Source organism: Nerophis ophidion, linkage group LG17 (assembly GCF_033978795.1).
Source record: "Nerophis ophidion isolate RoL-2023_Sa linkage group LG17, RoL_Noph_v1.0, whole genome shotgun sequence".
NCBI lineage: Eukaryota > Metazoa > Chordata > Actinopteri > Syngnathiformes > Syngnathidae > Nerophis > Nerophis ophidion.
The window spans coordinates 33556287-33575102 of record NC_084627.1 but is presented as its reverse complement, the minus strand read 5'-3'; the positions used below and the strand labels follow the sequence as shown (position 1 = coordinate 33575102).

Sequence of the window (18816 nt, the reverse complement as noted above, 5' to 3'; positions counted from 1 at the left end):
GTCCGACGCTGTAGTTAACATGCTCTTTCTTTTTCTCTATCCTTTTGTTGAGGGGCCGGCTGGCTCATGCATCCTCCGCTGTTGCAATTTCTAATACAAAGTATTATTAAATGTACAGTGTAAACTTATGTGTTAGTAGACTCGATATGGAAGCGCTAAAATCTACAATTTGCAATTTTAAAATGGGCTGTAAAACATAATCTATACGAGCTACAGTATTTTTGACCAAATAACCACCACTACATGGTACGTATTTTGATCATTTTAAGCATACGCAGCGCATTACTTTAAAAAACGAATCACAATGTTCGCTTTTTTTTCAACATCACTAATTACTACTTACTGCAGACTTCATGAGAGCCAACAAACATAATAAGACATCACTTACTGTGCAGGGTCTGCTGTCATTAGTATGCCGACATTTAGGATGTTGATAAATTCCCATTTAGACAACGAATGACTCATAATCCTTGTGAAGAAACTGGGGGTAGGACCAAGGCTCGTTTCGTGTCTAAATTTGACTGTCAAACTACCAGCATGAGTACGTATTCAGCCTTCTTCTATCCAGGTGACAGGCATGACTTATGATGATCTACAAGGAAGCAAGAAAACAGCTGACCGCTCGATGATGTAAACATCGGCGCGCACACAGTAGTGATTACAGCGCCACTGTAAATAGATAGTCTGCGTTAGCACGTATATTAACAATATCACTAATACTTGGTCAATATTCGAGTCACAAAATGCAAATAGAGTATTGTTGGCACTTTTGGAGGAAAAGAGGACCTCCCATTGGCTCCGGTAACTTTTATTGACGTTTATTTACAAGTTAGAATGTATTAAAAGAAAAAGAAAACCCATCCGTCCTCATGGTTTTCATGATTGTGAATGATAATGCAATTAAAAAAAAAAAAAAGTGCAGTTCCCCTTTAACAGACCGGATTAAATTTTAATAGAAGGTTTTAAAACCAGACTAAAAAACATGAAGAATACTATGCAAATCACTTTAACTGTGCCAACAAAGCTTTCCCTACAACGTTATTAAAATATAAGGAATCTTTGAAGTTGGTTAAAATGTGGTAGAATAAAGGCATCTAAATCTGTTTTTTTTTTTTTTTTATCAGCGGTTCCTCAACAGTTTGCTTTAAGTAATTTGGAACAATTCCTAAAGCAAATCTTCTGGTAATGATTTCTTGGACATGGGAGCCAATGACATTGCAGACATCTTTAAACAGGCCAAGTGTCATTAAGTCAGAGGAACATGATACATATTTATATCACAGTTGAGTAATTACTAGGACTGCATGATTATGGACAAAATAATAATTATTATTTTTGATCAATATGGAAATCACAAATAAATAAATAAATGGGTTGTACTTTTATAGCGCTTTTCTACCTTCAAGGTACTCAAAGAGCTTTGACACTACTTCCACATTTACCCATTCACACACACATTCACACACTGATGGAGGGAGCTGCCATGCAAGGCGCTAACCAGTACCCATCAGGAGCAAGGGTGAAGTGTCTTGCTCAGGACACAATGGACGCGACGAGGTTGGTTCTAGGTGGGATTTGAACCAGTGACCCTCGGGTTGCGCACGGCCACTCTCCCACTGCGCCACGCCGTCCCAAGGTAGCGACTTGTCCAGGGTGTACCCCTCCCTCCGCTCGAAGGCTCCAGCACTCCCTGCAATCCCAAAAGGGACAAGCGGTAGAAATGGATGGATGGAAATCACGATTATTCATTATGTTAAGTGTAGAACACGCATTAAGACAATCGGGCTGTTTTTGTCCCGACTTTGCCCTTTTTTAAACCAAAAACCACAAACGCTCGATTGTTTTATGTCTCATGAGATTGTTTGATAAGATCGTCTTTTGGGCTGAGGTGTGTCAAGAGTGAATTGGTCCCGATAATTGGCTCCAAAGCAGGTCGACAGGTCCAATATTAAACGTGTTAGATGTTTATTTACAATCAATACTCTTCATGTCTGTCGGGAATGCCGACACCCCTCAGTCATCGTTCTGTGAATTGTGAAAGTAACCAATAAGGAAGTTCAACAAAGCATTGCAGTTATTTGATGGAAAACCTACTCCCTCACGTCTCGCTCGCTGCCGATATGATAGTCTGCGTTCATGCTCTCTCCATCACTTGTTCAAGGCTTTTTTTTTTTTTTAGTTTGAGATTTTTCTTTTAAAAAATAGTCCCAAGTGCGCCACCATTCCCTCCTCTCGTATGTCCTCTTCTATATTGCCTGTTGTTCCGCTTGTCACCACTGTAGTTGGTTATAATGAAGCTTCCTCTTATTCGATTTTGTTAGCTCACTTGCGGTGGGTGCATACTTGCTAACCCTCCCGGATTTTCCGGAAGACTCACGAAATTCAGCGCCTCTCCCGAAAACCTCCCGGGACAAATTTTCTCCCGAAATTCAGACATAGCTGGAGGCCACGCCCCCTCCAGCTCTATGCAGACCTGAGTGGGGTGCATAAAGAGCGTCTGCCCAATGATGTTGTAACTGTAGAATGATCGAGGGCGAGTTCTTGGTTTCTTATGTGGGTTTATTGTTAGGCAGTTTCATTAACGTGCTCCCAGCGCGGTAAAACAACACACAACAACAGCAGTCCGTTTTCGTCTACCGTAAAGCAGTTTGTCTGCCAAACGGCAATGTTGTGACACTCTTAAACAGGACAATACTGCCATCTACTGTACATGCATATGGTTAGAAAAACAAAGATGGACAATTCAACCCTTAACTCAACAATGAGTAGATGAGTGTTATGTGTGTAAATGTGTAAAAAAATTACTTTCAGTGAATTCTAGCTATATATAATATAATTCACTGAAAGTCAAGTATTTTTATTTATATAAATATATATATATATATATATATATATATATATATATATATATATATATATATATATATATATATATATATATATATATTCATATATATATATGAAATACTTGACTTGGTGAATCTATGAATCTAGCAGTAAATTTACTCCTCCCCTTTTAACCGCGCCCCCCGCCCCACCCCCGACCACGTCCCCCACCTCCCGAAATCGGTGGTCTCAAGGTTGGCAAGTATGGGTGGGTGATACTGTAAATTCTAGTATTCATCAGATACAAAGTGCTGTAAAAACTGGGCTTGTATTGCCAAAACTGATACCAATATTGACACTTTTCGACTTAAAACGTCAAGACAATTGAATACTTTTATGAATTTACGTGTAGAAAATATGTTCTAAAAATAGTAGACCTATGAAAGAGAAACTACAACAAAAGTTTGAATCCCATCACACTAGTATCAATCTGATACCAATACCCACCTTGGTATTAATACTATCTAGATATGCCCATCACTTAAGACAGGCCTGGGCAATTATTTTGACTCTGGGGCCGAATTTATAGATCAAATGTGTCTAAGGGCCGGTATATCTATTTTTAGGAGCACTAATACAAAACCTCACAATTATGTCTAAATGGCTAAAAATGTTATGACAGACCGCCTTAAAAAAGGAATGGAATTATTTTTGAAAAAAAATTTACTGAATGAGACACCCAGAATGTACATGAAAATAAAGAATGTGTGATTTACAATAATAACTGTGATTGATAAAACACTGAATATTGACAACATACGACTGTCACACGCCCTCTCGATTTACATTATTTACAATCAAGTAAACAACAAAAATGCAACAAACACAGCGAAATATGAATGTTAAAGGTAAACAAACAGTTTTGTTGTGGGACGGAATTATTTTGTGTGTGCTGTACTGTGTCGATATTATCGTAGCTCACCAGACACATAAAGATCAATCAACCTGCTCATTAATAGATTTTTTGTCTTTACAGTCCAGCGCTTCACTTTTACTACATTTTGTATATTATAGCCTTATTCCAAAATGCAATAATTTCATTTTTGCCCTCAAAATTTTACACACTATAGCCCATAATGAAAATGTGGAAAAGTTGTTTCAATAAAAAATGTTTGCGAATAAAAAATTAAGAAATCACATGTACCTGAGTATTCACAGCCTTTGCCAAGAAACTCAAAAGTGAGCTCAGGTGCATCCTGTTTCAACTGATCATCCTTTGGATGTTCATACAGCTTAATTGGAGCCCCCCTGTGGTAAATTCAAATAGTTGGAAATAATTTGGAAAGGCACACAGCTGTCTATATATAAGGTAGATCACAAATCAAGAATGAAGTCGAAGGAATTGTCTGTAGGGTTGTCTCAAGAAAGGATTGTCTCAAGGCACAAATCTGCTGCCTTGAAGGTCTCAATGAGCACTTTGGCTTCCAACGGAAGAAGCTTGCAACCTCGAGGACTTGTCTTAGAGCTGACCGGCTGTCTCAACGGATCGATCGGGGGAGAAGGGCCCTAGTCAGGGAGGTGACCAAGAACCCGATGGTCACTCTTGTTAGAGCTACAGCATTCCTCTGTGGAAAGGAATGCTCATTTTGTGTACAATAAGAAAACAAAATGTAAAACATGAAACTGTAGCTTTTGTGTAAACAGCGTTACTGGCTTTTACTGGTTTTAAAATGAAAATAAAACTGCTCAATTTTTGTATAATATTTTACAAAGTTTCTTTTTAGCAAGGATGCAGAAAACTAAACATAGAGAGTTTGAATAGTGTGAATGATTGTTAAAGTTGATAAAGTTCCTTAATAACTGAAGTGCAGCATTAACAATTCTCGCATTAGTCAGCTTTGAGATGATTTTTGAGAAAATTACTGTGGCTCTTTTTGCATGGTCTATATTTGATGCTTTAAAACATTTAAAATTCAACTTGTCTTTTCAGGCAATCAGTGGTCAGGCCATTGACCGACATTTACTGGGTCTGAAGATGCAGGCTGCTGAGGAAAACCTCCCTGTTCCCAAAATCTTTACAGACACATCTTACGCCAAAGCCTTACACTACCGCTTATCTACAAGTCAGGTATGGATAACGCTTTCTGACTGTTGCATTGAGGCCTTTATTTTATTTTTTTTAAACCCTCGGCACAAAAGGACAATTTTGCTGGAAAATTATCTAAAAATAACTTCTACAAAGTGTATATTATGGAGGCTTTTTTTGACACTAAATTTATGTAACTGAATGTTTTGCATTTGAATTTTGTGAACTGAATTTTTTACTTCAAATTTTGCTGACAATTTCTTTGAATACAATCTTTGTTTTAAATTTCAGTCTATAAAACATCAGTAAAAAAAAATCTGTGTAATAAAAGTCAGTGCTAAAATAATCAGTGTAAAAAAAAAAAAATTGTTGAAAAATTTGCTGCTTCAAAATGCAAGACTCACTTCCAGTAAATTTAAGACTGAAACAATCGATCTTGTCTCAGAACCAGCCAATGAGGTCTCATGTTTGAAGTCATGTGACACAGGTCTTGCAAAACAGCAAAAATTAACAGTTACTGGGCTACCTTGGCATAATACAACATATTTAACATTTAAATGCGGCCCGCTGGATATTTTCAAACTCTAAAAATGATTCCACTTGATGATTGCACTTTTGAGCGACATACAACACTCTGCTTCATGCAGGCGAGGCACGAACAGAGTGAGGCAGAGTAGGCGGAGATTGTTTACGAAGCGGCGAGTGTCAGACGGAGGCAGAGTTATACAACAACTGCAGAACAGTGATATATGGAATATGTGAAGGTTTTTTTACCTTTCGTGTCTGTTTCATAGTGTTTGTTGCATCTTTGTTGATCTTGCTGGATTACAAAAGATGTCGATCAAGTAGGTGGTCTGCAGTAGAGGAGCAACGTTCATGTATTCAGTGTTTTATTTTTCATAGCTAATATCGTAAATCCCACGATGTATTTCCATGTACATTCTGTGTCTTTTCAGTAAAAAACTAAAGACCATCTCAAAAACGGAATGAACTTTAGTTTATTTTTACTGAATTATGACCATCAGAATGTACAATCACATATAGAATGTTGGATTTACAATATTAACTATGAACAATAGAAACACTGAATTATTGAAAATATATGAATGTTGCTCCTCTACTTCCCAGACATCTTTTACAATTAAGCAAGAGTAACAAAGATGCAACAAACACGGCGAAAAATGCAGGCACATTTTTTTTTTTACTTTTCGATGTAATAACACAGTTCTGCAGACCTTTTAACAACAAAGTTATGCAGAACAGGGATATTACATTGAGTATCCTTATCTAGCACCATCTGCTGGTCATATTGGGTGTCACAGTCAGTTTAACTGCCAATCATGACACATACCACCAAAAAAAGTGCAGATATTAAGCAATGGAATACTTTCTATTGCTTGAAAATATCCAGCGAGCCAAATTGAAGTGTTTATTATCTTGTGTTATGCTCAGGTAGCCCAGTTACCTGCTTTTTACAAAACTTGTATCACGGGACTTTAAACTTGACACCTCATTGGCTGGTTCTGAGACAGGATCTTTGGGTTTATTTTACCGGAAGTGTGTCTTGCTTTCTGAAGCAGCAAATTTTTCAACACTGAATTTTTCTGCACTGATTTTTTTTTTTTTTTACTCTGAATTTTTATATACTTAATGTTTTTGCACTGAATTGTTTTACGTATAATCTTTTACACCGTTTTTTTTAAATGAAATTGTTAGCATAATTACGGTAGATGTAAAAAAAAAAAAAAAAAAAAAGTTCACAGAATTGTAATGCAAAAAATTCAAAGTTAAAAAAAAGTTTTTGAAATAAAGACACACACTTACCTCCATACATAGGGATAATGTTTGTATCAAACTAAATAGTTGTGAGTGTTTGCTGGGCAGTGTGGCTGAATTGGTAGACTGGCTGTGCCAGCAACTTGAGGATTCCAGATTCGATCCCTGCTTCCGCCATCCTAGTCACTGCCCTTGTGTGCCACCCGAACTGGTTTAGATGTAACTTAAATGTTGGGTTTCACTATGTAAAGCACTTTGAGTCACTAAAGAAAAGCGCTATATAAATATAAATCACTTTTCACTTCACTGATTTCAAGTTTTTTACATACTGTAGGTGTTTTTGTTTTATGAAATTTATTAATTACATTTTCTGTTCTCAGAATGCTTGCTTGTTTTCACATGTGCCTATTTAAGTGTTTGTTGTTTTAATTGTCTTTTTTTTTCTTAAATTTAGTTTTGTAGAGCTATTAGCTAGTGTTCTTCTGGTTACGTGCATGTATAGCATGTGTTTATTGGTTCAAGTGTCATTTTAATTATTAAATACATTAACAATTGTTAAAATAATTAAAATTTTTTCAATAATTAGAATGAAATCCACAAATGTGTTATTAGAAGTGACGTTAATTAATTTATTGTAATTGTAAGATAATTAACTATATAAAGTGAAAGTACATTTAATTATTTATCAATATTTAGTTAATCATTTAAATATTTATTTCATTATTTATTTCATTATTTTATTAACAAGAGTTAGTACAACAAGAGTGTCAGGACTTCATGAATTGTTATCTGCCAAACTCACCCATCAGAGTCAGTGGGCAAACACAAGTCTACTCCAATGATTGCTATGGTCTGAAGCCTGGAACTTTGGAAGTCTTTTAAAACACGGCAGCTAAGGAGGTTTAACTTGTACTTTTTCAGCAGTTGGTGGTAGATGATTTAGACATTGGAGAGTATGTGGAAGCAATGACACAGAGCATGTATGTAGTAGTTAAAGTAGAGAAATGTATTCCAGTTGTTGGGGATATTGTTGCACTTTTAGACCAAGGTGTTTTCTATCAAACAGTACTCTTGTGCTTTTCTTGTACAAGGGATCCACAGACAAGTGGAAGTAGGGCTGTGCGATATTGCCTTTTTTTAATATCGCAATATTTTTAGGCCACATCGCGATATACGATATATATTAAGATATTTTGCCTTGGCCTTGAATGAACACTTGATGCATATAATCACAGCAGTATGATGATTCTATGTGTATACATTAAAACATTCTTCTTCATACTGCATTAATATATGTTACTTTTAAACTTTCATGCAGAGAGGGAAATCACAACTAAGTCAATTGACCAAAAGTGTATTTATTAAATCTATTAAGCAATGGCACAAACATTCAAATAATTTCCAAAACATAAAGTGCAAGATTGTCGGAGACATTTTAAGTGTAAAATAAAAATGAGCTGCATAATAGGAAATACATTAGTCCTTCACTATGTGGTAGGTTACTACATTTATGAAATTCTCTTCCTTCTCTAGCGAGTGACTTTACAAATGATGCTACATATTAGCAGTAATGCTACTTTTTATAGCAACGCTTTTTCCCCATACTTGACAAATTACGGTTGTCTGTTTGACATATTCCCTCTTGAAGCCGAACCACCGCCAGACGATGGAAACCCTGCTGGTTTTATTGGGAATTAAGTCTTCCTTCATTTGTTACCAGATCTGCACCATCTTTCACTCGTACGGCTACGTTAGCAGCTAACGTTAGCCACGCCGCTAGCTCTCTGCTGGGCGAGGGCGTGTATGTGACGTATGACATGACAGTTTGTGACGTATGTAAGAATGTGCGCCTGCTTGTCTGTGAGAAGGAGACACAGGAAAGAGCGAGGAGAGCATGAAGTGTAATGCCCGCAGCTAAAAGCACTGCGTGAGAACGTATACTCGAATATTACGATATAGTCATTTTCTATATCGCACAGAGACAAACCCGCGATATATCGTTTATATCGATATATCGCCCAGCCCTAAATTGAAGTGCATGGTATCCAATCAGGTGTAAGGAACCGCCCACTGACTTTGACGGCTGATTTATAAAATACATTTATGCCACACAGGTCACTAGAATAATGAAATACAAAATTAAATCATGATGTATTTACATTTAACCATGTAACAACTAATTCAATCATGAAATATTGAAATTAATAATTAAATAAATACGCTGCGGCCTCCCCCGCAACCCCAAAAAGGGACAAGCGGTAGTAAATGAATGGATGAATAAATAACCAATTCTTGAAAGAAATAAGTGATTATATAATTAAATGTACTCTTAATATATTTATATTACCATGAATCATAAAAGAAATAATAATATGATATAAATAAATAACTATGTCCTTAGTTCACATAACTGTACCTCCCACGGGGAGATCTGTATCATTTGTCCCGCCATAATCGAGGGAAGACTAACATTCACATAACTGGAAGAACATCAAAACCAGAATGAGCTTTATTGGCCTAGTATGTTTAACACACAAGGAATTTGGCTCGGTAGGCTGTTCTTGTTCAATGTAAAACAAACATTAATGCTGAACTAAAAATATTAACAATTATTTAAATAATGTGCAAGGCTAATAAATACAAGTGCATTGTTTAATATAGGAAATAAAAAAGATGACATGAACATGAGTTAGTACATTCACAGTGACAAATTAGTTATTTCTCAGCGTTCATCAGATTGATAGCCTAAGGAAGAACCTGTTCTTATGACAGGTTGTTCTGCCGTACTGTGATTTTCTAATACCTGCCGAGAGTGTTTAAACAGTCTGACCAGGGTGTGAGGTGTCTGCAGTGATTGTACCTGCCCATTTCCTGACCCTGGACAGGTGTATGTCCTGGATGGGGGGGAAGATCGACATCCATGATCATTTCTACAGTCCTAATTGTCTGTCGCAGTCTGTGTCTATCCAGCTTGGTTGCCAATCCAAACCAAACAGTGATGGAAGTGCACAGGACAGGCTGAATGATGGTTGTGTAGAATGTAATCAGAGGTCCACTGTCCTCTCCACAGTCTTGAGAGTGTTCAGCTGTAGATGGTTCTGACTGAACCAGCGAGCCAACTGTTCCACCTCCTGTCTGTAGGAAGACTCATCGCCATCCTGTATGAGAACAATGACGGTGGTGTGGTTTGCAAACCTCAAAGAGTTTCACAGACGGATCCCCTGGGGTGCAGTCATTGGTGTAGACTCGATAGAAAAGCAGTGGAGAGACAACACACCCCTGGGGGGCTCCAGTGTTATTTGTCCGGGTACTGGATGTGATGCACCCCAGCCTTACCTGCGTCCTCCGGTCATTAAGGAAGTTGGTGATCCACTGACAGGTGGAGATCAGCACTTTGAGCTGAGTGAGTTTGTGGTGCAGGATATCTAGAATGATAGTGTTAAATGCAAAGCTGAAATCCATGAACAGAATCCTATCATAGGTCCCTGTGGAGTCACGGTGATGCAGAATGTGGTTAAGTCCCATCTTGACTGGATCCTCCACCGACCTGGTTGTCTGTTAAGCTAACTGCAGGGGGCACAGCAGGGAGCCTGTGATGACCTTCAGGGGATTCAGCACCGGTCTCTCAAAGGACTTAATCACCGCAGATGTCAGGGCTATGGGTCTATAGTCTTTGAGTCCTATCATGGCAGGTTTCATTGGGACTGAGAGGATTTTTGAGCCTTTGAAGCAAGAGGGCACTTCGAACAGCTCCAGTAAGGAGTTGAAGATCTGCGTGACTATGGGGCCCGACTGCTAACCTGCCAAAATTTTACCATACATTTTAATTTTTTTTAGCAATCTGTACTTGAAATGGAAATAGACAAACAGTTCCACTGTTTTTACTGTAAAATCAGTTTTTTGTTTATGTTGTGTATTTTGCAAAAACGATACCACCGTTTTTTTGTTTGTTTTTAAGGGTAAAATTGTGGCGACTGAGCTACCAGTTTTTTTTATCTTAAACATATTTTTTACATTGTACAATTTCATGGTTAACTTGCTTTAAATTTATGAGTCAAGCAGATATTTAAGTACTTATTTTGATTTCAACAACAAAATGGTTTGCAATATTAGATACAGTTGAAAAGATATGACATTGTATGCAGTGCATGTACTTTTTTAATGTAAAGATTAAAATAATTAATACATTTAGTAAGAAAAGATGTATATTAATTTCAGGCATTTGATGTATTCTTTCCCCCACAAGGTACCATCCAAGACTGACTGCGTCATGTGTTTCGGCCCAGTTGTACCCGATGGATACGGCGTGTGTTACAATCCAATGAATGACCACATAAACTTTGCAGTATCTTCGTTCAATACGTGTAAGGAAACAAACACCGCTGATCTGGCTCACGCTGTGGAGAACGCACTTCTGGACATCAGGACACTTCTGGAACAAACTCCAAGAGCCAAACTGTGACGCTTGCAAAAGACTCTTGGTAGATCCCACTAGTGAGTCATTGTTTCTAATCGCTCGCATGTGAAATCAAGTAGTTAGTATGTTGAAAATGATCATTAGTAACTTCAAATGATGATGCAATTCCATCCAAGATTTAACTATCACGTAGTGGAAGGAAAATATCCATCCATATTTTATTGAGAACCTTTAATTTTTTCCCCAAGATTCCTCATTGCAGTGATGGTGATAGGTTCACATCATGTGTCAATTTGTACAATTTAGGAATGAAAAAAAAAGAATTATGCTTAAAGCATTTTTGACACTAAGCACATAATATTGTTTCAATTAAATATTGTATTTTGAAAATAAGCAAAAAGCCTTAAAGGATACTTTGATTCATGAAAACATATTTTACAGTGATTTGTATTGTTTATACATTTAATTTCCTTAGGGCGCAAATGGCACCGATAAAGTTGAATAGCCCTTGAAAATAACCAAGTGAACCTGCTGCAAAGGTCATGTTAAAAGTACCAAAGTGATCCACTAACAGACTTAAAAGTCAAAACATGCAACTTTACAACATGCTTATTGAAGGAAAACTAAATGCCGAGGGAATGAGGGAAAAGCCTTTTTAGAAGTACATTATCAGTGGACCATTTTCAGTGTGCTGTTTTCTGACTCATACTGCACAACGGACAACAACACACGGACAAACGGCCGAGTGCCATTTCGTTAAGTTTCAACATCCCCAAATCCTTAAAAGGGAACTGAAATTTTTGGGGGAATTTTGCCTTTCATTAACAATCCATTTTATGCAAGACCATGCATATATTTCTTTTTTTTATGCAGTATAAATTGAACATAAACATTGCTAGTAAGAAGCGGCTAACAATGCATATAATGGGATTAGGCTATTCTGCCTATAAGGCCATTAAAAAAAACATCCAAAAACCACCAATATTACTTCATTTACATGTGATGACCTGCACATTAGACACGCTATAACAACATTGTTTCTGCAAGAGCTAACGCCGCAGAACTATTTTTTGTAACGCAGTGCCTTGCTCACAGAGAGGTAAGCTCGCTACTGAGTTGCTGTTGCTGCTAATTTCCTCTCAGTATGGAAACTTTGATTCTTGATTAATCATGCCTCGTACTTGTGCGATAGAGTGTTGTGGTCATTAGCCGAGAAGTTGGTTTACTTTAAAATTAAACGCCAAGAGCCGACGTCTTCGGTACGGAGACGCGACGAGATGTTTGTTTCCTCCCAGTGTCTTACCTAAAGAGTGAAGATTATACTGAATTAATCATCTGAACGCGGAGCACTAGTCTTGTGCTCAAAAGTACCGCCAACCCATTAGTCAGCATCCCAGTAAAAGCAGACATTCAGGTACTGTTAATATTATTAGAATATCATGAAAAAGTTGATTTATTTCAGTAATTATATTCAGAACATGAAACTTACATATTATATCAATTCATTACACACATAGTGATATATTTGAAATGTTTATTTCTTTAAATTTTGATGATTAGTACTGACAATTACTGAAAATCCCAAATTCAGTATCTCAGAAAATTTGAATATTAGTTACGACTAGTACCAAAAAATATTTTTTAGAAATATGGGCCAACTGAAAAGTATGAACATGGAAAGTTTCAGCATGTACGGCAATCAATACTTAGTTGCAGCTCCTTTTCCCTGAATTGCTGCAGCAATACGGCGTGGCATGGAGTCGACCAGTCTGTTGCAGTCCTCAGGTGTTATGAGAGCCCAGGCTGCTTTAATAGTGGCCTTCAGCTCTTCAGCATTGTTGGGTCTGGCATCTCGCATCTTCCGCTTCACAATACCCAATAGGTTTTCTTTTCTATGGGGTCAAGGTCAGGTGAGTTTGCAGGCCAATCAAGAACAGGGATACCATGGTCCTTAAACCAGGTACTGGCAGGTGCCAAGTCATGTTGGGAAATGAAATCTTCACCTCCATAAAATTGGTCCGCGGCAGGCAGCATAAAGTGTTCTAAAACTTCCTGGTAGACTGCTGCATTGACCCTAGACCTCAGGAAACACAGTGGACCAACACCAGCAGATGACATGGCACCCCAGACCATTACCGATTGTGGAAATTTGACACTGGACTTCAGGCAACGTGGATTCTGTGCCTCTCCTGTCTTCCTCCAGACTCTGGGACCTTGATTTCCAAAGGATATAAAAAATGTACTTTCATCTGAAAACATAACTTTGGACCACTCAGCAGCAGTCCAGTGCTTTTTGTCTTGAGCCCAGGCGAGACGCTTTTGATGTTGTCTCTTATTCAAGAGTGGCTTTACACAAGGAATACGACAGCTGAAGCCCATATCTTGCATACGTCGGTGCGTGGTGGTTCTTGAAGCACTGACTCCAGCTGCAGTCCAGTCTTTGTGGATCTCCCCCACATTTTTTAATCGGTTTTGTTTGACAATCCTCCCCAGGGCGCGGTAATCCCTCTAACTTGTATACTTTTTTTCTACCACATCTTTGTCTTCCCTTCGCCTCTCTATTAATGTGTTTGGACACAGAGCACTAGGAACATCAAACCTCTTTGGCAATGACCTTTTGTGTCTTGCCCTCCTTCTTTAAAGTATCAATGGTCATCTTTTGGACAGTTGACAAGTCAGCAGTCTTCCCCATGATTGTGTGTCATACAGAATCAAAACGAGAGACCATTTAAAGGCTTTTCCAGGTGTTTTGAGTTAGTTAGCTAATTAGAGTGTGGCACCAGGTGTCTTCAATATCTGACCTTTTCACCATATTCTAATTTTCTGAGATGTTGAATTTAGGGGTTTTTATTGGTTGTCAGCTATAATCATCTCCTTTTTGGCAAAAAACACTTGAAATGTATCAGTCTGTTTGGAATGAATGTATACATTCTACAAGTTTGACTTTCTAAATAGAATTAATGAAATAAATCAACTTTTTCATGATATTCTAATAATATGACCCAGCACCTGTAAGTGACTGTTTTATTATGTTTGTGTTTTGTATTTCGTGTTCAGCACTTAGCACGATAGCTTCATAATGTTAGTGTTGTACTATAGATGCATCTGCTTAGCACCCAGTTTGTTTAAACTTTTAGACATCCTTTGTATATTCAGGCTCAAAAAATTAAGTTTATGGATCATCAATTGTTCCAAAGTATTAGTCACTGGCTCTTGGAAAGTCTGCCATTATTAGTTAGTTGCAATTTGCCCAACAAAGAAGCTCCATTGATTCTTAAAAAGACTAAAATATGGTTAATGTCACGTTATTATGAATGTTTCTGTTACTATATTACATATTTCATCATTGATATATAAACTATCAGACTGCTTGGTCGGTAGTAGTGGGTTTCAGTAGGCCTTTAACAGCATGTATATAAAACGTTTTTGGAGATTTTTGTAGAGGGCTTCATAGGCCCAATAGATCGTATCCCCATTACCTGCATTATTAGCCACCGTATACGAGTAGTTTTACGGTTTAGAATGCACGAAAAAGAGAGACGTATGGTATTCTCTCACATAGGGTTTTTGAATGATAGTTAGATGAAAAAAGATTCAGTTCTCTTTTAACCTCTAAAGGACTTAGTAGCCACATGAGTGGACAGCACCTTTTAGCTCTTATTTCCAAAATTGTGTACACTACTGAATTGGGGTCTTATGCCGACATATGGACACTTATACTGCTTTCTGGTGGTGTCAGTAGAGTATAACATGGCATTTGGAAAAAAAGTGTAAAAATAAAAATTAGCACATGAAGTACACGTTTTGTTACTTATGGACTAAGTACATCATTAAAAAAAGATGATTTTTAGTTTTTATTCTAATGAGGGTCTAATAAGCCCAAATAGCAAAGAGAAATTTAAAAAATCATGTAAACAAACAGCTCAGGCCTTAAGAGGTTAAAAGAAAAGCAATGCCCTCAAGTCATTGTCGGCATGGGACTGAATGCAAAATGAAAGAATGCCTACACGGCTAGCACTGACTCTTATTATTTCATTTTCAAAAATGAACCATTTTTGGCTGCTGTAGTTGTAAAAGCACCTTATTCCCGTTCTAATGATAATAAAGTAATATAACTTTTTTTATGGTTCAGTGTTCTAGCTTTAGCTTTTGTGTCACTGTTTTCCCTTGTGCCTTGCATGTATGTTTTTATACATCCGAAGCGGAAAGTGTTAGTGGTGTAGCAGTACACGCTTCTGTCTTTTATGCAGATGATGCGGGTTTAGTTCCCCGGCCAGTAGTGGTGGAACGATTTAGTCTCATTGTGTTTTGCTATGTACCTCGGTTGGGCTGCAGAGATTAAGCAAGTAAATTTAATGGATTAAATCAAATAGGAATTGATTGATTGATTGAGACTTTTATTAGTAGATTGCACAGTACAGTGCATATTCCGTACAATTGACCACTAAAAGGTAACACCCGAATAAGTTTTTCAACTTGTTTAAGTCGGGGTCCACGTATCAATTTATGGTGAGATAAAACTTTGATTTATTTTCTGTTGCTTTGATTAACTGTTTAATGAGTCTAACTAATACAATAACACATTAAGTGCTGGAATTTTGACATCCAAATTTTTTTTTTTTTTTTTAGTTCTTTGGTCAAAATTTGGCATAGATTTAGTTTTACAGACCATCTTGAAGACACTATTTGAGTGTCTCCTCAGAATGCGCTGTTTTGTGGGCTGTCTTAAAATACGTGCCGAAGCCCTCCTCCACGCCAAGCTCTTTGACTGCACATCCTCCCTGTCAACCATGTTGTAGTTTATATCGCTGCCATATCCAATCCACTGACAAACACACTGGGAGTTACAACTATATGCTACTATACACTGCAGCAGAGGATTTTAGAATGGAATGTGCGTGTCAGAACCACTCTGCCCCATGATAAGAGAATGGAGAAAATGAAGGAACTTATTGACTACAGCGCGGGACTGCAACTGGATAAAAATAATGAATTTGCGCAAAACTCTTGGGGTTATTCTCTGCCATCCATCTATATTCTACCGCTTGTCCCTTTTTTGGGATCGCGTGGTGTGCTGGAGCCTATCTCAGCTGCATTCGGGCCGTAGGCGGGGTACACCCTGGACAAGTCGCCACCTCATCACAGGGCCAACACAGATAGACAGACAATATTCACATTCACACACTCGGGACCATTTAGTGTTGCCAAACAACCTATCCCCAGGTGCATGTCTTTGGAGGTGGGAGGAAGCTGGAGTACCTGGAGGGAACCCACGCAGTCACGGGTAGAACATGCAAACTCCACACAGAAAGATCCTGAGCCCGGGATTGAAACCAGGACTACTCAGGACCTTCGTATTGTGAGCCACATGCACCAACCCTTGGTCCACCGTGGTGCCCGTTATTCTCTGCCATGTATGGCAATATCTGCTAACAAAAATAAGGCAAACAAAATACATCACAATCGTTTCCAATTCTTAACGGCTCGTATGGAAGAAGGCAAGCTGGTTTTATTAATATCTTTGCCATGCCTTGATTGGTTTGATTTCAAATTTTCAAGACTCATGCAGATACCTACTCAGTGGCCTAGTGGTTAGAGCATGGGTGTCAAACTCAAATACAGAGTGGGCCAAAATTCTAAACTGAACAAAGCCGCGGGCCAAAGTTGAAAAACTTAACCTTTTAATAAGGACCCAAACAAGTTTTGCATTGAATATTGAACAAGCAAGACTTATATAACTTTATAGTGTCATGCAAAATCGAGTTTTTTTGGTAGCGGGGGTGTATCTTGTAGTGTCCCGGAAGAGTTAGTGCTGCAAGGAGTTCTGGGTATTTGTTCTGTTGTGTTTAAGTTGTGTTACGGTGCGGATGTTCTCCCAAAATGTGTTTGTCATTCTTGTTTGGTGTGGGTTCACAGTGTGGTGTAACAGTGTTAAAGTTGTTTATACGGCCACCCTCAGTGTGACCTGTATGGCTGTTGACCAAGTATGCATTGCATTCACTTGTGTGTGTGTAGAAGCCGCATATATTACGTGACTGGGCCGGCACGCTGTTTGTATGGAGGAAAAGCGGACGTGACGACAGGTTGTAGAGGATGCTAAAAGCAGTACCTTTAAGGCACGCCCCCAATATTGTTGTCCGGTAGATTTTCGGGGGGGGGGGCACTGAAATTCGGGATTCTCCTGGTAAAATCGGGAGTGTTGGCAAGTATGAGAATTAGCGTTGAATGCGGTGATACAGCGGCACTGCCACTGTATAATACCGGCGGGCCAGCTCTAATGTTAATTTATTATTGCCTCAAGGGCCAAATGAAATTACACGGCGGACCAAATTTGGCCCGTGGGCCAGAGTTTGACACCCATGGGTTAGAGTGTCCGCCCTGAGATCGGTAGGTCATGAGGAAAACAAATTACATCACAATCGTTTCCAATTCTAAACGGCTCGTTTGGAAGAAGGTAAGCTTGTTTTATTAATATCTTTGCCATGCCTTGATTGGTTTGATTTTAAATTTTCAAGACTTATACAGATACCTACTCAGTGGCCTAGTGGTTACAGTGTCCGCCCTGAGATCGGTAGGTCATGAGTTCAAACCACAGCCGAGTCATACCAAAGACTATAACAATGGGACCCGTTACCTTCCTGCTTGGCACTCAGCATTAAGGGTTGGAATTGGGGGATAAATCACCGAAAATGATTCCCGGGCGCGGCACCGCTGCTGCCCACTGCTCCCCTCACCTCCCAGGGGGGGATCAAGGGTAATGGGTCAAATGCAGAGAATAATTTCGCCACATCTAGTATGTGTGTGACAATCATTGGTACTTTAACTTTTTTAACTTTAAGATTCTAAATACACAAACAAACATGTACCAATAGGTAAGAAAAGTTGGTTTGTGTGCATTCCTGATCTATGCAAAATTTGGACCAAAGAATTACCATTACATGTTATGTAGACAAGGAAGTATTTGTAAATGTAAAAAAAAAATCATACTATGACTGACCCCTTTTAACGTGTACCGTTAAAAAAATTGTGTTGTCTCTGTACCGAACCGAATGTTACATATGTAAAAATCCAATCAGGGGTCTATGTACCGTTACTCTCACTATATTAGTGTGTGTGAGTAAGTTTATATTTTGTGGAACTAGCCAGTAACCCATTTGAAATGGCTGAAAATGCAACATTTGCTGTGTCATTGTGTAGAATACACCTTGGAATGTCATGTATTATTCCGTTCTTTGTCAGTATTAAAGCCTGATTAAGACTGTGCCTTCTCGTGCATCACATTGCGCCATGGAGCATGGATTTTTATCGTTAATAGTCACTTCCCATTTTGTGAGCAAGCCTGGAGATCGAAAGTGGTTTTAATCAAATTGTGTCATTAAAATGATATCTAGATATTTGCAGTGGGCTCAAGTCTCCCTCCATGTTGCAACAAAGATGTGGACTCATTTCCTTGTTTGATATTTTAGAATGAAGACGTTATTCATGTACGTTTGACCACTGATTCAACGCTAACAAAACCTCTAACAAAGCAAAGGTGCCTTAAAGCAAGCATGCCCAAATTCCGCCCCTTCGCGGACATTTTTATTGCCCCATATTGTATTTCCTAAAAATCAGATTTCATATAGAGCCACATTTTTTCCAGATTAAACATTGATCGAGTTTATCACAGTAAAATTGCTTGCATAATTTAAATGATCTTTAAATAAAAAAA

At 38.2% G+C, this 18816-nt stretch overlaps 1 protein-coding gene across 4 annotated transcripts in view; it reads left to right on the top strand.

The window, feature by feature from the left end:
• Window positions 1-18816, top strand: part of crata (carnitine O-acetyltransferase a) — a 53754-nt gene that overhangs the window by 30315 nt on the left and 4623 nt on the right. For 2 of the 4 annotated variants that reach the window (XM_061876774.1, XM_061876773.1), the window contains exons 13-14: window positions 4817-4954; window positions 10935-11182. In XM_061876774.1, the coding sequence (XP_061732758.1) occupies window positions 4817-4954; window positions 10935-11150 (354 nt within the window). In that variant the 3' untranslated portion in view covers window positions 11151-11182. Of the gene's footprint in view, window positions 1-4816; window positions 4955-10934; window positions 18369-18816 lie in introns of those variants that run through there. The other 2 variants (XM_061876775.1, XM_061876772.1) reach the window with 1 other exon arrangement.